The sequence below is a fragment of the Ursus americanus genome, chromosome 16 (genome assembly GCF_024610735.1).
Source record: "Ursus americanus isolate L20-20 chromosome 16, mUrsAme1.1.p, whole genome shotgun sequence".
Classification (NCBI taxonomy): domain Eukaryota; kingdom Metazoa; phylum Chordata; class Mammalia; order Carnivora; family Ursidae; genus Ursus; species Ursus americanus.
In genome coordinates, this window is record NC_142142.1 from 30,150,327 (window position 1) to 30,173,842 (window position 23,516).

A 23,516-nucleotide genomic window follows, 5' to 3' on the forward strand; every position below is an offset into this window, starting at 1 on the left:
TGCTGAGAGCAATGTCAAGGAGCTTACCACCTATGTTTTCTTCTAGAAGTTATACGGTTTCTGGTCTTGCATCCAAGTCTTTAATCCATTTTGAGTCACTTTTTGTGTATGGTGTAAGCATAGTCTCTATTTTTATGTTACGGTTTTTGAGGGCTTCTTTTTTAGAACTTTAGAATATTACTTTTAATATAGAAAATTAAGTGGCCATTTCTCCTCTCTCTCCTCCTGGCTAAGAAGGACTTCAGAGCCTTAAGAGGCTCCCTCTGACTATTCCAGCTTTTCAACATGCCTGCAAAGGAGGAAGTTATTACCTGATTGGAATGTTTGTGGGTTTATAGATATCACACTTAAATGGGGATACCAAAATATTTTTAATTAAAAAAAATTAACAAAAAAATTAAAAACTTCAAAAAAATCTAACACTCAAACATGCCATTGGCAACATCCCAGTCAATATTAAATAGAGTAGCAGGTGGAACAATGTGCATTGCTATATTCTCCATTTCTTACATTAAGATAAGCTCTACTTCTCTAAGTTTTACATTTTTCTTACTTAAAGCTTCAAAACTTTATATTAGATATGTTTATTCCTATTCAGGAAAAAACCCACAGGTCAGGTCATTGCTTTGGGGAGTTGCATGGAATCCTCTGAATTCAACCTTTCCTGGAGATTTCAGGTTGAGGTCTAACTGCACTAGTCTCCTATTAGATAGGATTTTATTGTGGAGATTGACAGTGTCAGTCATATCAACTATGGGCTAAAAATCTCTGGGGCTGTAGAAGATGACTGAGGGAAATGAAATTTTGGAAGCCTACTGTGTATCCAGAACTGGGGTAGGCACGTGCCCCATTATCTTTTTTTTTTTTTTAGTTTTTATTTTATTTTATTTTTTAATTTTAATATTTTTTTATTATATGTCAGTCACCATACAATACATCCCCAGTTTTTGATGCAATATTCCATGATTCATTATTTGTGTATAACACCCAGTGCACCATGCAATACGTGCCCTCCTTAATACCCATCACCAGCCTATCCCAGTCCCCCTCCCCTCTCCCCTCTGAAGCCCCAGTTTGTTTCCCAGAGTCCATAGTCTCTCATGCTTCATTCCCCCTTCTCTTTACCCCCCCTTCTTCTTCCCTTTCTTCTCCTACCGATCTTCCTACTTCTTATGTTCCATAAATGAGTGAAACCATATGATAATTGTCTTTCTCTGCTTGACTTATTTCGCTTAGCATTATCTCCTCCAGTCCCATCCATGTTGCAGCAAATGTTGAGTTTTTATTTTAATTCCAGTTAGGTAACATACAGTGTTATATCGATGTGTTTCAGGCATACAATATAGTGATTCAACAATTCTGTACATCACCTGGTGCTCATCACAAGTGCACTCTTTAATCCCCATCCCGTTTCACCCATCCCTTCACCTGCCTCCCCTCTGGTAACCATCAGTTTGTTCTCTACAGTTAAGAGTCTGATTCTTGATTCATTCTCTCTCATTTTTTTCCCTTTGTATATTTGGTTTCCTAAATTTCACATATGAGTGAAATCATATGGTGTTTGTCTTCCTCTAAGTGACTTATTTAGCTTAGCATTGTACTGACTCCATCCGTGTTGTTGCAAATGGCAAGATTTCATTCTTTTTTATGGTGGAGTGATATCCCATTGTGTGTGTGTGTGTGTGTGTGTGTATTACCTCTTCTTTATCCATTTATTAATCAGTGGACCCTTGGGCTGCTTCCATATGTTGGCTATTGTAAATAATGCTGCTATAAACATAGGGGTGCGTGTATCCCTTTGAATTAATGTTCTTGTATTGTTTGGGTAAAAACCTCATTGTGTGATTGCTGGATCATAAGGTAGTTCTATTTTTAACTTTTTGAGGAACTTGCCCCATTGTCTTATTCACACATTAGCCCTATGGATTTCCTGTGATCTGAGACCTGTCCCTTATTTTGATTTTACATAATTCTATTTATTCAGTTTGTTTTAGTACCTCAGCAATAAATTTGCACCAATTTATCTTTTCTTAGAACGTCATCATTAACACATTAAACTTTTTTTTAAAAACAGGATAAAAGAATCAGAGTATCTCAACCCTTGACAAGAGGACCAAGTGCCTTTATTCCAGAGAAGGAAGTAAGTTTATCTGTGTTAAAATACATTAAGTGTGATATGAAAAAATAACTGAATGGTATCAAAGAATACCTCTATTTTTCATATGGAAGTAAATCCATGTTTTGCTTTTGTTCCTTATTTATATATCAGAGAACCACAGAGATATTTTCTTTTGAACTTCACTTAAAAGTTTGTGTGTTTAGTAATCTGCTTTCTTATTTTAAAGTTAGTTATACTGCAAGGTTAGAAAAAAGTAAATTTTACCATGTTTGATTTCAAATATAACTTTTCCAAACAAAGCTGCTAACAGTAATGAAGCTTTTTAAAAATAAAGTTTAATATTAAGCCAAAGGTTTTAGCTTTCAAATAGCCACTGTTTCATAGTGATTATAGGTTTCATAAATGTTAAGAAAATATATTTGAAATGAAAAAATGAGTTTCCCAACTAAACCTATTAAGCAAAACATGCCATTACATCATTAGTAGTTACTCTTTCGTTTGTTTGTTTGTTTTGGTTCTGAGTCTCTTGGACAGAATGTCAATACAATCTGTATAGTCTATACCTTTGGTGAGGGTGGGGAGGAAAGATGGTAACTGCAAGAAAAAGAGGTCGTAAAATATAATGGAAAGAAAAATAAGATCAATAGAAGATTTGTGCCTCTTTTGTGGGTATACATTTTTGTGAAAGATCACAGCAATGTGCAGGACTTCCTAGATTCCTAGATGCCTCTCAGATATCTACTTGGGCTAAGAAAATTTTAAGAACCACTAAACTGAGGAGTTTTTCTCTGCTGGAAGGAGTTATTGCCTTATTGAATACGATTGTATATACTGATTCACTATTTACTGCAAAGACATTTATCTTAAATCACCAGCATTATTCCTATATTGTTCTGAAAGTAGTCAACAAAGATATACAGAGCACCTGTTATGTGCCAGGCACTGTCTTAAAAGAAGGGATGAATAGAATTCGAAGAACATATGCCAGGTCATTGCCAGAGTCAATAGTCCTTCATCTTCGTTTTGCTTTTTGAGTGATCTTACCATTTAATGGAAAGGTTAAAGGAAAGTTAACAGTAATGTTTTGGGAACTCGGCATCTCTAGCTGATCTAGGTGGTGACCAGTCATTAGAGAAACGGCTGTGTTTATGCCCATTTTCCCCTGCAGTGTAGGGACCCCTCTCAGCCAAATGATTATCTCGAATGCGTAAAGACTTCCTGAAACACAGTCTTTTTCACAGTATATATTTGAAGGTAAGCTGGTTTGCAGAAGCCACCACCCTTTTCAGGACCTCTTGCATCTGTTAACTTCTTTGGTGTCCGTTAAACAAAAGAAACTCTGCTGGGGAAAACAAAACAAAACCAACAAATATTCTGTGTTTAATTACATGTGGTTGATCCAGATCTTATTGTTTTTAACATCACTTGTTCCCTGTAAGTTGACAAAATGGGGGGAAATGGGCAAATGAAAGTGCACTTGGCTTTCTAACTAGCTGAAATGAAATTGCTTTTTTACGCCATTGTAATTAACATTTCCTCACAGTTCACACTTTCCAAACATTCTATTTCCTTTGGGATTACATTTTCCTCGGTCAATAGTGCCTTTGTGTAATTTGTACTTATTTTTCAGAAGAGACTGTGAAGCCAGCCTTACAGAGTAAACAGAGTTTCTAATAGCAGTATGGATCTTTGAAAAGACCATTAGTCTGGACTTCAGAAAATCTGGATTCTAGACCAGGCTCTGTGGTTAACTAGGTGCATGAGCTCGAATTTAATTTTGAATCTGAAATAAGAAATGTACTCTTAAGTCTAGAATTCTAATTCTAAAATATCAATAAATAATGAACCAATCGTAGAAATATTCATCTCATGTCCATTAATTCCCACGGAGCTGGGTCCTTCTACAAGGTGCTAATAAGCTCTTAACACCTTCAGAGCCAATTCTTGGCGTGATGCCCAAGCTGTCATTGTGTATAAAGCCATATATAATAATCTATTTTTGAGAAAGCTCTTTTGATGCCCTGGGAAAGAGGATGTCCATTTTAATAACTAACCTTGTTTTTAGTAATTAATACAATAGGCTGAAAATAAGAATGACAGTATTCTTAAGTCCTTATTAATTTTTCAATTAACACTTTCCTACAAATTATCATATTTTCCTTTGTCCCTAAAAAGACTTCAGAAAGCCTTTTATTTTATGTTGAAGAAAAACAAGCAAAAGATCAGACTGAAAATATTTGTCTTAAGATAATGTGATTAAGTATCTTCCTAGGCTGTTGAGGTAAAATTGTAACTCTAGGAATCAAATGCCACCGCTTTGCTGCTCCACAAATTGGTATAATAATGGCCAGGCAAGTGGGCCCTGAAAACGGTGCCTTATGTGCCTGGCATAGCAGATGGGAGCTGCCTTTCTCCAATTTCAGAGCCGTGTGTTTGACGATTTGACATTTGTTGTTTAATAAATTGTGGTCCCGGAGCCAAAAACGAGTGGTGCTTTCTTTTTTATTTCCGTTTCTGGTATGAGCAACTGCATAATTTCAGGGTCTGTTCATATCAAAAGAACATTCATTTGCTTGAAGAGCGGCATCGTGTATGTAAACAAAAGATACATTGCTTCTCAATAATCCTTGTGCACCTCTCGATTGTAAGGTTGTCCAAGCAAACACGGTGGACGAGCGTACTAACTTTCTTGTGGAAGAGTACTCTACATCCGGTCGTCTGGACAACATCACGCAGGTCATGAGTTTGCACACTCAGTACCTGGAGTCTTTCCTGCGGAGCCAGTTCTACATGCTGCGCATGGACGGCCCTCTTCCCCTACCGCACAGGCACTACATCGCGATAATGGTGCGCCTACTTCCCGGCTGCCTGGGTTCGCGTGACCTCACCCTCACCCACTCCTCCTCCTCCTAGTGTGTGTGCATGTGTGTGTGTGTGTGTGTGTGTGTGTAGCTAAGATAATTTTCTGGAAATAAGAACTGAAGAAGACCATGGCCTTTCGGATACCATGTGTCATAGATACCTTTTGAATTGCTTTACACAGCTTAATGGACTCACTGTTTCTCCTTGAATGTTCAGTTTATTTTCTTACGGTTAATGATGCTTGTAGGGTCCGAGGGAATATCCCTAACGTCCCACAAGTTTGGTTTTGGCTCTTGATAACTTGTTTTTATTATTAACAAAAAAATCAATGACATCTGATTAAGTCATTTTCTACATGAAGAATATCACTGATTTGGCCAGATGAGAGGAAAGTATCCATCAGCACCAATGGAGAAAAATTCTTAAATGAATCATAACCCCGCTAAGTATAGTACTTGATGCAAACTAGTTCACTAGTTAATGTTTTGGTGGGGGTTGGGAGAGAATTATAAATTGAGATGAGAAAGGTAGAAAGGAACAGTGTCACAGTTGGACTATTACAGAGAAAAGGACGGAGGACCTGGTCAAAGTGCCCTGTGTTGGACAGTTTAGGAGAACAGCTGGGCTGGCAGAGCTAGCCGGCAGTTAGCAGGTTAGTTTTTCCCAACTTTAATTTGATTATCTTGTTTATGCTCTCGCAAAGTTTTAAACAAGAAGAAAAGGGCAGCGCTCTGTGTTTTCTCGACTGACAAACACGACCAGGACGATAATTCCAGCTTATGGTTTTGACAACAGTGAGTCCCAAGGCCGCCTTAGAACGATCACAAACTAAGAGATGAGCAAGATACGGAAAATAGAATGAGTAAACAATACTATTTTCCTGAGAAGCAGTCCCAGGGAAAGGAGCGGCGAAAAGTCTGCCTTGCATGGATTTCCCAAACTATTGGTGTCAAGGCTGGCTTTGACTGCACAGGAAGGAAGGTAGCAGCAAGCTTTGGTCTTATCTCAGTAGGGTGATGTGCCCAGATAGGACTGAAATCACAGTTACCTCAAGGGGGTAAGAGGAGCACCCAAATTAGCATGCGTTCTGAATCGATAGAATACAAGTTAGTGAGATTTTATTGTATTTTAAATAGAACATAGTTTATATCATTCACCATCATGAAATGGACATGTATGTTCTTGACATAACCAGAAAGTGGATTCTAGGCTAATCCATACCAACTTCTGGCTGAGAAAGTAATTACCTACATGTGACAGTTAGTTGCTTATACAAATATCAGCTACATGTATTGATTCAAGAATCTATGGCATATTGTGATAGAAGTTTGAGGAGGAGGGGGAATATATAAGAAAAGAATTATTGGTTATTAAAATGACCAAATATTGAATATTGAAATATATTGAAATAACCAAATAAACTATTATTGGTTTAGAACTAGTAGAATCAGACCTCTACCACAATTGTTGTATCAACTGACTCTTCTTGTGTTTTAGGCTGCAGCTAGACATCAGTGTTCCTACCTAATAAACATGCACGTGGACGAATTTTTAAAGACAGGAGGTATTGCTGAGTGGTTGAATGGTTTGGAATACGTACCACAAAGACTGAAAAATCTTAATGAAATAAACAAGCTGCTAGCACACCGACCCTGGCTGATCACGAAAGAGCACATTCAGGTACTGAGTGCTGTTTGGAAATGAAAAAGAAGTTTACTCATGATTCTGGCCAAGAGTTCGTTTTTCTTTTCTTTTGTCTTTTCTTTTCTTTCTTTCTTTTTTTCTTTTTTTTTCCACTTAAGACTTAATTTTAAATACTTACATATTAGAAACTTAAAACATGGGCTATCAGTATGTAGAAGAGATAAATGTAGAAAGTCTTTGGGTTTAATTTAGGTATAAGTGAATATTCCTCTTTAGGTAATCGATAATGAGCTACCCAGGTGGTTTAGTGAGTGGCTATGAGAAAAGTTGATTTCTATTTTCAAGAAAAATAAAGAGACAAAGAAAATAAACTGCACGGTGGGCTACCTGGGTTCTCACGCTTGTGACCTTGAGTAAATTAACTTCTGTGGGCCTCAGTAGTTCCCCCTCTATAAAATGAGGAGCCTAGATTAAATGAGTTCCAAACTCTTTTCTAGTTCTAATATTTCATAATTTTCAGATGTGCAAATTACAATTTTGCAAATAAAAAGCAATGTGCCAACTGGTGTGAATACTTAAATACCTCTGGAAGCTAGAGCTTAGATGAGAAACAGAGTTGCATCAACTAGAACACTTGCAGGTGGAAAGAAGCTTCCATCAAAGGCACACAGGGTGAGGCCATTATACAATATCCTTGGCACTGTGCTTGGCACTTGGTCACTATCCAGTGCATAGCAGCTGTCATCTAAATTATTATCAGAGAAGCCTTAGGCATTTAAATTTCCTGCTTCTGATGTGTAGAGATGTCCTTGGTTTTGTTGATCCTCTCAATTAGACAACATTTTTGTTAGTTCTTTGCCCAGTTAAACCAAACTGAGCTGTTGTCAGTCTCTATACTCTTAGAAATTGAGTATCTGTTTGGTAATATGTGAAACAAAATGCTTCCCTGCGGTTTATGTTCTGACGTGATAACATGTTACTTAGAAGAATTGATCATTATTTTAATGTCAGATGTTAATTACTCTGTGCCATATACTTCAGTGGGTCTAAAAAGGTATACTCTGCCCCTGGACATGCTTGGGATCTAGGGGAAGAAAGAAAGAGAGGTAATGACAATAAACAGCACAGTGGTATATGAAGATATGAATAAAAAGAATGGAATCAGGAAGTTGTGTGCAAGAGGTGACATTTGAGATAGATCTTGAAGACTAAGTGGGAATTTTCAAGGAGGGGAGGGTATTCCAGACAAATAATAGAGTGTGAAACATTATATGTTGGAAAAGTAGCTAACAGCTTCAGATTACTGACTGTAGGGAAGGTTATGTGAGGTGGGGGTAGGATATGGGAAGAATTGGGAGCGTATCACTATGACACAATGAATACTGTATTAAAAAATTTATGTTTTATCCTCAGAAAGCTATGTTCTACAGAGTTGGGTTACGTTACCTCAGGGGGTGCAGAAGGCAGTCCTTCAAAATGTTAGAAAATTGTGTGTGTGTGTGTGTGTGTGTGTGTGCATGCGCCCATGTGCTCATGTATTCTTACCTTAATAAATTTCTCTATTTGTATATTTTACAATATTAGTATTACAGTACATGTGTATAACTAATCTATATAAAATGTTGTATTTTATAAGTATTTATTAATTTATAAATAAATGTACATACTATCAGAGGTTGGAGCCCCCAACTGTTACTGTCAGAAGAAGTATATGTGATCAAGGGGCACCTGGGTGGCTCAGTCAGGTAAGCATCTGACTCTTTGATTTTGTCTCAGGTCATGATCTCAGGTCCTGGGATCAAGCTCAGCATTGGGCCACACACTCAGCACAGAGTCAGCCTGGAATTCTCTCTCTCCCTCTCCCCCTCCCCCTGCTCATACCTATTCTCTCTCTCTAAAATAAAATAAATAAAATCTTAAAAAAAGAAAAAGTAGTATATGTGATCAAAAGATTTCAGAGATCACTATGATAAAAAATTAGGAATCATCAAAGGTTTTTGAGCTGAGTTTTAACATGAATGTGTGTGGTGATGCAGAAAATAAATCACGGATGGCATACGCTAGAAACAGGGGGGCCAGTCGTTAAAGCAGTTGCAGGGGTCCACGTGAGAGATGATTTTTTTTTTTTTAAAGCCAGAGGAGAGATCAGACTGTATGTAAGCATTCTGCATGGGAAGAGGCAGGACTTGGTGACTAGTAGAATGTGAGGATGGAGGAGAGGGGACGGACAGGAGAATGGGTCTGGTTTCTACCCTCTTGACTGGCCAAAGGCAATGCCATGAGCAGGACAGCATACACTGGCCCAAAAATATAAGACTGTGACATCCATATAGTGATGTCCAGTTACTGAAGGAAATACAGGTCCGTAACTCAAGATAAAAGGATAGATTAGAAATGAAATCAGATACCTATTTACAGTAAGCAAAGGTCAAGTTGAAGGAATGAATGATCCAGTCATGGAGATACTGCACAAGGAAAGATCATGGGCCGAATAGAGCAAGCCAACATTTTGGAGACAAACAGAAAAAGGGGGCTGTGAGGAAGATGGGGAAATATGCATTTCAGGGGAGAAAGGAGCAAATAAAATTAGTGGATTTGCTGAAGTCAAGGGAGATTAATTTCAAGAAGGGAGGAAGTAAGGAAAACACAAATCCTACAGAGATCAAATAGGATAAGTACTAAAAGAAATAGTTAGATTTGGCCTTTTGGAGATCATACATGACCTTAGCGAAAGTTGCTTTCAGGAGCTTGCTTAAAAAAGAAAACAAATTATAATGAATTAAAAAAACAGAAATGAGTGTGAGATGAGAAATTTGCCATGATGAGTGCTGGCTGTCTATCCTTTCAGGTTTAATACTCTTGGAAAGACTGACAAAGGCATTGTGAATTCTGCCAGTTGATTTGGAAGGCTCTTTGCCAGTATTATCAAAAGTCTTTAAAATATGATTGCCCTAAAAATCCTATTAGGAATTATTCAAAGCTATAGCATGAAAATGCTATTTATAATAGCAAACAAACAAACAAAAACTTAGAAGCAGTTTGAATATCTAACAGTAAAGGAACAGAGAAGGAGCTCTGTACATCCATTGCTATGTAATATACAGCCCGTGCTCAATGTAAGACAGTGTAGCCTCATGAGAAATGAACATGTCAGAATGTCAGGTTTGAAAAGCAGAGAAAATTAGATGTGTTACTTTGATTATATAATTATGCTTATAAAAATAAAATATGTGAAAGTTCTTTAGGGTGGTAGAATATGATTAATTTTTCCTGTTCTTTTTCCTGAGCTTTTGGTAATATATTACATTTCGTGTGTGTGTGTGTGTGTGTGTGTGTGTGTGTGTGTGTGTGTGTGTGGTTAATGGAGAGTAAAGCAAAAAAGGTTTCTGGTTGGGGGTTGGCTGTGTAGTGAGCAGAATTAAGAGTGTAGATTTGTGGGGAGCTGCTGGACATGCATGCACATGTGCGCCAAGCAAGAGAAAGAGAACACTGATGGGAAGGACCCTCTGATGGATTGAGAGATGGGATTGACTTTTGGAGAAAGTGGGGATGGAGACATCACTGTTTTTAATGGCTTCACTTGTGATTCCATCCTTCAGCTGGAGGATCAAGTAAAATGGCCTATGAAAAAATGCTTTGAAACTTTTGAAGTTTTTTTTCAAAGGTGAGGTAGTATTCTACAGTTCCTATCATCTGCTATTGGCTCTTTCTCCATCAGGAAAGACACCTGAAAGTTGACTTACTGAATTGAATTTTTATGTGACTTTTAAGGTAAAGTCTTTACCTAAAAACCTGAAAGTGAATGGCTTTGCTAGATAATCTTTAAAGTCCCTTCTAGCTTCAATGTTCTTTGATTCTCTGAAATATCTTATTAAAACAACATAATATGTAAAAGCACTTTGGAAGCAGAAGATCCATGGTACATATAAGGGGTTTAGAATAATCTACAACATAATTATATTGTTAAGTTTGCCGGTTGAATGTAATATTGTTTGACCAAAGCCATATCTTTATTATATGGAACATTTTTAAAAGGGAGTTTTAAGTATGATTGCTATAAATGGACCTAAAAATTTGGTGGATTTTCCATGCTTTCTAAAATTGCTTTGTAGCGTTCTGTGATTTTCATTCTTACTCTGATTCGCTTTCTCATTTCAGAAACTCGTCAAAACTGGAGAAAATAATTGGTCTCTGCCCGAACTGGTACATGCTGTGGTCCTACTGGCACATTATCATGCTTTGGCAAGCTTTGTTTTTGGTAGTGGCATCAATCCAGAGAGAGATCCAGAAATCTCCAATGGATTCAGGCTAATATCAGTCAACAATTTCTGTGTTTGTGATCTCGCTAATGATAACAACATAGAGAATGCATCCCTTACAGGCAACAACTTTGGGGTTAGTGTTCTGAGCTTTGTTTTTCTTTACTATTTTGCCTGAAAAATATCTAGAAAGAATTTGTCTGACTAAACAGGAAATCATATACTTGAAATATTTCTACACAACTTTTACTACTGTAAAAACTTCACTTGTACATGAAGTTCTGAATTGTCTTAGAGAGGCTTTTAAAGCAAATAGATAGGGGCAGCTGGGTGGCTCATTCGGTTAGGCATCTGCTTCTGGCTGAGGTCGTGATCCCAGGGTCCTGAGATCGAGTCTGCTCCCTCTGCCCCTGCTCACGCTCTCTCTCTCTCACTCCCTCTCTCTCTCTCTCTTTCAAATATATAAGTAAATAAAAATCTTTGAAAAAATAATAAAGCAAGTAGATATTATTACAAATCATAAAGCTGCCTCATTTTAAAAAATAAACTATAATTTAATAAATACCAAGTGCTAGAATTCTAGATTAAATGTATCTGTACTTATAAATTTTCTAGATTTGTAACTGCAGCAAAAACATCACACTCCTGAAAGCCTTTCAGTCTGTCATATGATTTTCTTTGGAGTTGATGGAAAACCCAATTAGGAACTTCAGAACTGTGCCCACACCACTGTACATAATAAGGTGGCATTGGGAGACAGGGACATTTACTGGAATAATTCTTCATATTACTAACACCCAACATTATCTTACCTGGCTCCAGATTGTTGATTCCCTAAGTGAGCTAGAGGCCTTAATGGACAGAATGAAGAGGCTTCGAGAAGAGAGAGAAGATGAAGAGGCATCTCAGGAAGAAATGACCACTCGTTTTGAGAAGGAGAAGAAAGAAAGTCTTTTCGTGGTCTCTGGAGACACTTTTCATTCATTTCCTCATTCAGGTGAGCTCGTGCCCCGCACCCTCCCGTACACACTGTCTTTGCCTTTGAACTGTTGCATCCCTGATAGACCGTGTTCTGTATTTGCCATACGGATCTGTAAAAGCGACTCCACTACCATGTTCCTTTTATGTCCTCCTCCTCCAGCTTCCCCTGATGCTGTGGCAACCCCCCCCCCACGTTGGTGCATCTATGAATACCCTCCAGGTCCAGTTGAAGGGGACTTCCAGCCTTATAGTCCACACTCATCTGGGATAAAATGCGATTCGAAGCCAGAACAATTGCCTATAAAATTAGATAGAGACACCTAATTCATTCTACTTTTGTGATGTTTTTAAATGATAAGTGAAATCCTGTTTCAATAGATAGAATTTAAAAAAAAACACATCTCTGCCTTTTTTGCGTGTGGGGAGTATGTGGGAGGATTGTTCTCGCATTGCTACTTTTCCAGATTAGTTCTAAAATTACATTGTACATGCATTTGAATTTCTTTGGAGACATCTTCGGAATTTTATAAAAATGCATTATTTAGGTCATTTTCTTATATTGAATTTGGAGGAATTCATTCTGTATTAAAAGCTGGACATCTTTGCTCTAGTCTTAAAAATACACTTTTCCCCCCTTAATACTCTAAGAGACTTTGAATTAGGCAACTTTTCAGTTATGACTAAAAAAAGATATTGAACACCACATAGTAGATGTTATTAAAATAGCCTTGGGGCACCTGGATGGTGCAGTTGGTTGAGCGTCCGACTCTTGGTTTCTGCTCAGGTCATGATCGAGCCCCGAGTTGGGCTCTGAGTTCAGTGGGAAGTCTGCTTGAGATTCTCTCTCCCTCTCCCTGTGCCCCTCCACTCTCTCTCTCTCTAAAATAAATAAAATAAATCTTTTTAAAAAATAGCTTTGACTCAGTAGAAAGCGGAAACCCTCCAAAATCATCAATCTACATAACATTTTAAAAATAGAGTTCCATTGGTTTAAGAAATGTTTAGTCTTAAGGCCAGTCAGTCTCATAAACTCCAAGGGTAACTGATTGGGCCTTAACTTGTTTGTTAATGTTAAACATAGCATTGACCAGTAGTTCTCAGAAGTTTCGCCAGGAAGAACAAAAACCCCTTTTATCGTCTCCCCTGTGGTCTTTTTTTATGAAAGATTTTATCCACCACATTGACTATATTAAGTTCTAGTTTCTCAGAGCTTCTAAGCAGCAGGAAATCCCAAATAAAGAAACTTAGTGTTTTAGTTATCGCCTTAATATCCACTCTACAAACATTTATTGAGTACCCTCTATAGTCTCAGGACTATAGTAGGTACTAAGGTTTTCAGGCTAAATAAGACATGATTCCTGCCCTCTGGGAGCTCTCCTTGCTGGTGGGAGAGAAACAAGTTCAATACATAGCAGAATGTGAACAGTATGTGAACCTAAAAGAGGGCCCTGAATCCAGTCTTGGTGGGGAAAGAGTGTGCACAGAAGGGGTCCTCAAAGAAGACTTCCTCCAACCATTGGGCTCTAAGTCTTAGAGACTCAAGTGCAAGGGAGTTAGCAAGTGGCTGGGGGACAGGGGAGTTGGTGGTAAACAACCCACGGAGCCAAGGCACCCCGCTAAGGAAACAGGATGCTGGGCACAGGAACAAGTGGGCATAAATCATGAGGCGGGTAATGTCATCACGTAAGCTGGTTAGGTAAAGAGAGGCCTTATCATGATGACCTTTCTAGCCTTCAGGAGCATGCAGCCTGCCATATTTTGGGCATTTTGAGCTAAGCGGTCTGTAAAACCTGCAGTCTGGAGATGTCTAGTACACTGCTTCTTAAACTTTCATTGCATGTGAGTCACTGGGGAATCTTGCCGAAATGCTGATTCTAATTCAGTCAGTCTGGTCTAGGACCTGAGAGGCCACATATCATTCCTCCAAGCGATGTCAAGGCTGCCAGTCTGTAAACCACCCTGTAGTAGTGAGGGCCTGGCAGATGGTCCGAAAGTCAGGAAAGGCTTTTAAACTCCAGATGAAATTTTGGAAATTATCAGCATATGATTGGGAGTTAAAATCAGAAGAGTTGTTTGTAAAAACCATCCAGAGGTTGGTTTTTATAAACACATGGGACACAGGAAACACATGGGACAAAGGGAAATTGTAAGCTCAGGGTGAACCTTCAAGGTAAACCAAGACTGGAAAATATAAACATTTTTATTAAGGTTAGTAATCTCTATTTGCTTTCAGGCATTCATTTTTAAGAGCCTTTCAAACATCACTAGAGCTTGAAGGATATAAATGCTTTATTTCTCTTAGCTGTTTTTTAATGTTTAAAATAGATTTTGGTTTTTGTTTTTTTAATCAGAGCTCTTCTGAGAGCTTCTTTTGCTTTGTTTTGTTTTTTTATTAAGTAGACTCCACAGCCAGCGTGGAGCCCAATGTGGGGCTTTAATTCAATACCCCTAGATCAAGACCTGAGCTGACATCAAGAGTTGGACACTTAACTGACTGAACCACCCAGGTGCCCCTTGAAAATATGTTTTGGACCCCAGCTTCTACCTTCTTGGATCCTTGAGCAGGGACTCCTGGCTTCTACGGTAGTGAATTTTGACTAGCAAGTCTTAGATCCTTGCCAAAAATTATGTTCTAATTTTGACAGAAGAGGCTGTATCACTTGTAAATCAGTCAAGGAAATAAATCATTTCTTTGTTTACTCTTAACCATTCCTGATACTACATTTGCTGGTCACACAAAGGTAACAGAAAAAAGACTCCGTGGAGTGGCTAATTGAGTACTTTTTATAAAACTTACCATGTTTTAAAATAGAAATAGAAATGTATTTTTTTTTATATAATGAATTTCTTGGTTTGACCCGTGTGATAAAACATTCCAGATTCCATGTGGAGATTCTAAGAATAGCTTTTCAAGCCTTTTGAAGAAAATAAACGTTTAAAATGTTCTACAGAGGTAGTATTCTATAGATATATATAGATACATAGATATATAGATTTAACTCTATAATTCTAAGAGTTAACCAGCTCTTATTCTTTTTTGTTTTTCAAGTTAGAAAGCTGTTCCATTACTATAATAGAGTGTTTTCTATATTATGTTTGGGGCAGCTGAATGCAGCCAATGTGCAAAATACTATTTCCTTTGAGTCCAGACTTTGAAATATTTGTTTGCATAGAATTAAAATTGGAGTTTAAGATTTGTTGATCAGAGTACTGATTTTAACTTCTTAAAATAAATTTGAAAAAAAAGTGTTTGTAGTTTGAGAGACCTTTGCGCATTTCTTTCTGTGGACTAAATGGTCTAAAAAACAGGTCTTGATTGACTCCTAATTTAAAAATGAATAAAAGGACATTATTTGTAGGATAAATTATATCTTGCTTGATTCCAGTTACTCATTACTGTTTATTTTAAAATGTTTCAAAGTCGTACGACACCTTGAATATGTTTATGGGTAAATCAAAAACTAACATCAAAATCAATTGAACCAGCTGTGTAATCGTCAACTCCAGAATCGGTATTTGCCCATTGAAACCAACTGGTTGTGCTGTGTGGGTGGAGAGATCACGTCAGGGGAGAAACTGTTTTGCAGACTTTAGTTCTCACTCTCTGTTCTTGGTTTGATTTTACTTCACAGCCCACAAAACTCCTGGTTTTCCTAGCAGCCTCAGCATTGCTAACTACATTTTCAATTTTTTTGCTTCGTTTCTATTGATTAGTATGTGATGGACTGAATTAAGGAAAGCATAACCTAATTCATGAATATGGAGAGCCAAAGCATTGAAAACGCCATTTTCAAAGTGTTTCCATTCACCCGAACAGAGTTCTGCAACCCGAGGAGACAACACAGTGGTTGTGGGTTGGGCTAGGGATAAGCCCGAGATTTCACTTTACAAAACTGAAAGTCACTTGAAAGTTTCAGATCAAATTAAGTAGTTCGGTGTTTACAAGTTTTCCACACCATCCTAAACTAATTCGCATCGTAGTTCTTACAGTACTGACAGCACTCTTAGTAGCTTACAGTTAGTTTACTAATTTCTTAAGAAGATATTTCTTTTTGCATTAATAAAACAAAAAATAGGTATTAAGCACATAGCGTAGTACCTGGAACATATTAAGTACTCAACAGGGACACCTGGGTGGCTTAGTCGGTTAAGCGTCTGCCTTCGGCTCAGGTCATGATCCCGGGGTCCTGGGATCGAGTCCTGCATCGGGCTCCATGCTCAGAAGGGAGCCTGCTTCTCCTTCTGCCTGCTGCTCCCTCTGCCTGCCGCTCCCCCTGCTTGTGCTCGCGCGCGCTCTCTCTCTCTCTCTCTCTGACAAACAAAGAAGAAAAAAGTACTCAACAAATGTCAGTCTCTTCGTATTATGGGTAATAAAGAAGTTAGGTAAGAATTTAATATTTCCAAAGTTGGGTGGCCCGGGTGATTGATCTTCCCGCCATTATTGAGCACCCTGTTAGTTCATGGCAGTGACCTAAGGAAAGGGTAAACCTGGTGAGGAAATAATAATTATTGCTAGGATTTCATGAAATAGCCAAGATTAAAGATAACGAAGGCAGTACTAATTTACTACATCTTTTGGATGAATTACTGTAATTGTACCTGTTTTTTTAAGGCTCTCAAGACTGTCCAGTTAAGAATTTTAGTTTTTATGCCATCAAATTGTTTAAGTGGGGCTCCCGGGTGGCGCAGTGGGTCAGACGTCTGCCTTCGGCTCAGGTCATGATCTCAGGGTCCTGGGCTCAAGACCCAAGTAGGGCTTCCCTGCTCAACAGGGAGTCTGCTTCTCTCTCTCCCTATATGCTTCTCTCTCTCCCTATATGCCCCTGTCCCCCAACTCATGCTCGTGCTCTCTTTCTCTCTCTCTCTCAAATAAATAAATAAAATGTTAAAAAATTGTTTTAGAAAATATTTAATACTTGTTTATTATTAAGTATTGTATTTCTTTAATATTGATTAAAATACTTAAAAATATTGTTCTTTGCATACAAGGAGCTGTTCTTTATTATTTTGAAAACAGCATGTTCCTTTTCTAGAGTAGGAGGCAGTAAATAAAGGTTATTCATGCCCTTTCAGTGGTTGAAATCAGAAAAAAGTAATTATAAAGACAGACTATCCTAAAAAAAAGTGAGTTAGAATTTTCTTTAAACGAAATTAACATGCATTGACACTTAACATTTTTCAGTGGTAAAATTTTAATATTATCAAGTATGCAGAAGTCAGCTGTCTTAAAAGATTGTTGGAGTCTTCCTATCTTCCTGAATGCCACTTTTATAATATTCTGATCCCAATTTCATCAACACGTTGTTCTACATCGTACGTTGAATGCCTTTTTATTTACATGTGCACACAAAAGTGCGCGTAGGTTAGGTGTCAAACTCAAGGAATTTTCTCAAACTGACCCTTCCTACTCTAGCACCCAGGTCAACTCGGAATAATGGCAGTACCCAGAAGGCCACTTTCCTCCCTGTCCCAATTCCCTTCCCAGGCCTTCTTCCTGAATGCCCTTTTGTGAGCTAAAAATGGACGAGATTGCACTAATTTTCAGCATGAACACATCCAGATGAAGCACCACTGAATTTTAACAAAATCTATCTTAACATTAAACTCCACTCAAGTGGTCTTTCACCTTCCTCTCTTCTTTCTCCACATCCCACTTCATCGAGCAAGAGTTCAAAAAATGTTTAAGCTCTATACTCAAAGCCTTGTGCTATCATAATCTTCTGAATAAGTAAAGGTAGTGTATTGATTCTTTGCTGCTACCGCTTAGATATTTCAATGTTGTCACATTTTTGCCCAGACAAGTATAGTTAAATGTTAAGATTGCCAGTATTTGGTAATGAGATTGAATTCAAAACTTAAGCCAGGAAGTCAATATTGTCACTTCAGAAATCCATGAAAAAGCTAAAAAGTGGAGGGAAATGGAGCAGTTCCATTGTTCTATGCACAGTTTCCTTTACTCTAGATTGTTCATTATTGTCCTTAGATTTTGAAGATGACATGATTATAACATCTGATGTCTCCCGATATATTGAAGACCCTGGTTTTGGGTATGAGGACTTTGCCAGACGAGGAGAAGAACATTTGCCAACATTCCGAGCTCAGGTAGGTTGGATGCCTTTAATTCAGAGCAACTAGAGAAGAAATACTGTCATTTTAACTGTGAAATGTTGAAATGAAAATACGTTGACTTCTAAAGAAATTAATGGTCATTTTGATAGAGTCTGTAGATTTTTTTATGTAACCTAGTTTTTGGCCTGGTCTAATCTGATCTCCCAGTAGATGAATTATTATTTCAATGTTTTCCCTCTAAGAAGGCAAAAGGAAATGGTCTTATTCGGTTACTTGCGTTATTACATGGTAATTGTGTAATGTTCATACCATTTTTTTTTTCTCAGAGGAGCAGGGAGGAAATCAAGTAATAAAGTTACATTTATAATAAAATGGCATTTTGTACTAAGATCATATACCAGTAGTTATGGACTTAAAGCCCGCCCCACCAACCCCTAGAAAACAGAGCCACAAGAGTGATGTGGCCCCTAAAGAGAGTGGAAGTTTGAATTAAGACAGACTCCTTTGCACTTGTTTCACTGATCTGCTAATTGTCCGTGTCACTGAGTAGGTTTGGTCACATAGGAATATTCTCAGATCTTCTGGGGTTCTTCCAGATAAGGGTGTAGCTTGAGTAGTACCCGACCACAGGAGGTGGCCAGAGTTCATCCCCAACATGTCAAACCATGGACCCCACTGAGCAAACTCCATGGCACTCTGATCTCCGAGCTGATATGAAGGGTTCTTAGTAAAGCTATCAACTTAGAATTACATTGGACAACTAATGAATCATCGAACTTTACATCGGAAACCGGGGATGTACTGTATGGTGACTAACATAATATAATAAAAAATCATTAAAAAAAAAAGAATTACATTGGAAATATCTTCACTTACTCACTTCAGTAGTTATATTTACTACAAATAGGGAATTTAAACGGAGACTGCCCATTTTGTAACTGGATACAATTTCTTCTTTTAGGACTATACCTGGGAAAATCATGGGTTCTCCCTGGTGAACAGACTTTACTCTGACATTGGACATCTCCTTGATGAGAAGTTCCGCATGGTCTACAATCTCACCTATAACACTATGGCCACCCATGAGGATGTTGACACAACCACGCTGCGCAGAGCTTTATTTAACTATGTTCACTGTATGTTTGGAATCAGGTACGTTCATTGTTGAGACAGTTTTAAGTGTTTCTAAATGAAAATTCTGACACGAGTCTTGCTCCTGTCCTGTTTAGTGCTATACAGTATTGGGAATAAAATATTACATGTGGATTTATGATTTTGAAAAATGACTTCCATTTTATAGAAAAACATTTTTCCTTGTTTAACTGTTAGGAATCTTAACATGCACCTGTAAATACAGTAATGAGAATTTTCTAAAGAGGGGAAAAAAATCAGTAATCATTGGGGGATACGATAGAATCAGACTCAATTTAAGAATCCTTTCTGGAAGAATTAGACAGTTAAAAAACATTTATTGTGCCCCTTTAGTTCACTGTAATAAATGCTGGTTTGTTTGTTGATTTTTAAAGGAACGGTAATTAGGGTATATAAAACTAGGATAGATTGTGTCCTCATAAAGCTCACATATAAGAACATTGAAATGAAACTATCAGTCTATATAAATTAATGGCCTCTAAATTTTGAAAATTGGCATTGAGAGGACAGTAAGTACTAATGAGTGAATGAGATTGAATGGTCTAATCAGGAAAGCTTTTTTGGCAGAATGTGCCTTTTTGAGCTGGGTTTTGAAGGCGTTTATGGAGATGGCTTTGCAGAAAGAAAAAATTCCTAGTTATGAATACATTCAATTTGACTCTACTGTATCCTTTCTAATATAGTATCGGAAAGCCTTTATGGACTGGAATTAGAATTCAATTTGTTAAGCAAAGTATTTTCTATAATTTTAATGTAAAAAAGTTTTCCTGAAACGTCAACATAGTCAAGCATTCTACCTAGAAGACACTGTTATGATGGTAAATAGTTAACTATGCTATTTGCTCATTTACCATTCCAGACAATAAGTTAACACAGAATCATCACAGTTTAAAACACATATGTCATACCTACCTAATTTACGAAAAATAAATACTAACAATTTAGTTCAACTGTGATAAATTATGTTCAAGACAATCCATGACAAATGTTATGGTGATTATATTTATCTGTTGGCTGCTATCAAATAAAACTCATATAAGATCTTTGAATACTTATTTTTAACTAAGCATATGTTTGGGTTAAAAATTAACTGAAAATATAGAAGAGAAATCCCACGAGCTCCCACTACTGCATTTACCCTCCTATTTGTCTCTGTGCCCATTGACGCTGCTTTCTCTTCTCTCCTATGATGGATGAACTTCTATAGCCCTGTGCACCTGGGCACAAACTCCCATCTCCTCTCGTTTAAAGATCCCTATTCTAGGATAAAGAAGATGTGGTAGATAGATAGAGAGTATATCGTGTATCTGTATATGTACACATTGTATACATGTATATGTTTGTATGTGTGTGTACACACACACCCTGGAATGGTACTCGGCTACAAAAAAGAACAAGATCTTGCCACTTGTGACAATGTGGACGAACCTAGAGGGTATAATGCTAAGTGAAATCAGCCAGAGAAAGACAAAAACCATGTAACTTCACCTATGGGTGGAATCTAAAAAGCAAAACCAAGAAACAGAACCTGGGGGCGCCTGGGTGGCACAGTGGTTAAGCGTCTGCCTTCAGCTCAGGGCGTGATTCCGGCGTTACGGGATCGAGCCCCTCATCAGGCTCCTCTGCTGGGAGCCTGCTTCTTCCTCTCCCACTCCCCCTGCTTGTGTTCCCTCTCTCGCTGGCTGTCTCTCTCTCTCTGTCGAATAAATAAATAAAATCTTTAAAAAAAAAAAAGAAAGAAACAGAACCTGACTGAAACAGAGAACAAACTGGAGGCTGTGAGGTGAGGGGCAGGGGAGGGCGACATAGGTGAAGGGGATCAAGAGGTGAAAGTTCCAGTTATAGAATAAGTAAGTCATTATGATGTAATGTTTCAGCCCAGGGACTCTAGTCAGTGAGACTGTCATCACTTTGTAGGGCGACAGATGGTAACTACGTTTGTGGGGAGCATTTCGTGTAGTAGAGTAATGTTGAATCACTGTGTCCTGCACCTATAACTAATATCATATTGTACGTCACCTATAATTAAAAAAAAAGTTCCTCCTTCCAGGCGCACCTGGGTGGCTCAGTCAGTTAAGTGTCCAACTCTTGATCTCTGCTCCGGTCTCCATCTCAGGGTCGTGAGTTCAAGGCCCTACTTAAAAAAAAAATTCTTCCTTCTCTCTCCTGCAAAATCAACTTTACCCTCTTCACCTGATCTTTCCCATCAGTATGTACACAATGCTGTGACTTCTCTCATCTTTAAAAAAAAGAAATCCTTTCTTTCTTTTTTTTTATTATGTTCAATTAGCCAACATAGGATACATCATTAGTTTTTGATGTACTGTTCAGTGATTCATCAGTTGTGTACAACACCCAGTGCTCATCACCACACGTGCCCTCCTTTTATCCTTCTTTTCCTTCTGCCCGTTGCCTCATCTTCGGGCTACCACACACAGCCCAACTCTCTGACAAAGTGTGGTCTATTTGCTGTCACCATTTTATCCCCCGTTCCCTCTTGAACGCACTACAGCACCACACCAACAAAACCACTCTTGGCGAGGTTCCCTGTGACCCCCACACGGCTGCTTCCGGCGCACAGGGCTCAGTGTCTGTCGCATTTAATTTGTCAGCAGCATGGGACGCAGTGGATCACTCCCTCCCACCATAACTCCTGCCTTCTCCTCAGATGGCCCCCTCACCCCTCCCTAAAACCACAGCTTCTCTTCTCACAGCCTCGTTTCCCTTTCCCTCCACAGCAGTGAAGATCATATGCTTGTCTATTTTTTTCTTTTCTTCTCCAATAGAATTGAAATTCCATGAGACCGGGGAATTTTTGTTTATTCTGTTCATCTGTGTATCACCAGTGCCTAGAAAGGTGCATGGGAAGGACACAGCCCATAATAGGCACTCAGTAAATTTTTGTGACAACAGTTAGCTAATGAGTTTTTGGTATTGAATTGCCGGACAGTAAACGTCTCTTGATCCTGACTTAGAAATCAGAAATTTTGATTTTGTCATTATAAAACTGTTGTCATTCGGCTCGTAGGTATGATGACTATGATTACGGAGAAGTTAATCAATTACTTGAACGAAGCCTGAAGGTTTACATTAAGACAGTGACCTGCTATCCGGAGAGAACCACCAAGCGCATGTATGATAGTTACTGGCGTCAGTTCAAGCACTCAGAAAAGGTGTGTTTCATGACTCGATGTTGTAAACACCTTAGGCATGTGTCCAGTGTAATTAATGATCAGGAAAAATTATACAGGAAAATACTGACAAGTTAGTGCCATTAAAGAAAAGGAAGTGGCATCATCCAGCCATCTTTTAAAAATGTGTTTAAATTCCGATTTATTGAATATTAACTAAATTTTGGCTCTATGTTTTGGCCAACTTGTCTGTACGGGACATGTGTAGCATCAGCCTTTGAAAGGCTGGACCTGGATGTTGGTATTTTTAAAGTACCTTTAGGAAAATGTCTACCGTTCTTATGATTAATAAAAATCAAACCTAAGGAGATGTGTTGGGGGTGACTGTGCCAGGCCCGGAAGGTATCTCCGTGTAGAGATTAACTCTAGCCACTAGAGTTAACTTATTAGAAAAACAGTTTCTCATTCCAGTTTGGTAATTTAGTATTTGGACAATATAATGCATGACCTTTGAGCCAAATGTATGTACCATTATATAAGAATATTTCTTTGAATTAAATATATAGGAGTCATTATTTAAGACCTAAAAAATGTTAAGAGTCTTTACCAACATTACAGTGTAAGAACTGGCCTTACACCTTAGGTCTTTTCAACCTGTAAGTCCAAGAATCTTCCATTTTTACCACAGTTTCCAAGCTTTTGAGAGTAAGAAAATCTCTTTAGGGTCCTAATATTCACTAATTAATTCTATGACCTTGACAGAGAATGTTATGGCCTCCAAACCTAACCGATTTTTTGAAGTCTTAGAGCCAATCACACATCAGATAAATACCCATCTTACTGCCAGGGTCTCTTCCCGATGGATCTTTATGCCCTGTTTATATGTTTGCATTAGGTCTTCTTCCTTTGCCAGGTTGTATCTAGAATTCTCTTTACTTGTCAAGAGAATATATCTAATAGCATATCTAACCTGTAGAACATTATCAAAGTAAATATAATATCAGAAACATTGTAGTAAATTTCAAAAATACATGGATATTAATTTTAATCTATCAACTAAGGTGTATCTCCCCTAAAACTTAGAGGCTTCTTCACAGTTGTATCTGAAAGACTCCAGGGAAGCTATGCAAATCTGATAAGGACCAGACACTAATTACAAACTGCTTTTGGCTTCAGGTTTTCACTTTAGTATCTTTCAAGGACACAGTAAGAAATGTTTTTAAAAGCTTTCCAAGGAATGGACATAGGCTGTATTGAATGTAGCGCTGACTTTTAGCCCTATAAGATTTGACAGCTGGA

At 38.0% G+C, this 23,516-nt stretch overlaps 1 protein-coding gene across 2 annotated transcripts in view; it reads left to right on the plus strand.

The window, feature by feature from the left end:
* Positions 1-23,516, plus strand: part of SESN3 (sestrin 3) — a 74,436-nt gene that overhangs the window by 42,721 nt on the left and 8,199 nt on the right. For both annotated transcript variants that reach the window (XM_045790805.2, XM_087868231.1), the window contains exons 2-9: positions 2,075-2,140; positions 4,769-4,966; positions 6,479-6,661; positions 10,784-11,020; positions 11,707-11,881; positions 17,849-17,967; positions 18,896-19,086; positions 22,115-22,259. In XM_045790805.2, coding sequence (XP_045646761.1) covers positions 2,075-2,140; positions 4,769-4,966; positions 6,479-6,661; positions 10,784-11,020; positions 11,707-11,881; positions 17,849-17,967; positions 18,896-19,086; positions 22,115-22,259 — 1,314 coding nt within the window. The remainder of the gene's footprint in view (positions 1-2,074; positions 2,141-4,768; positions 4,967-6,478; positions 6,662-10,783; positions 11,021-11,706; positions 11,882-17,848; positions 17,968-18,895; positions 19,087-22,114; positions 22,260-23,516) is intronic.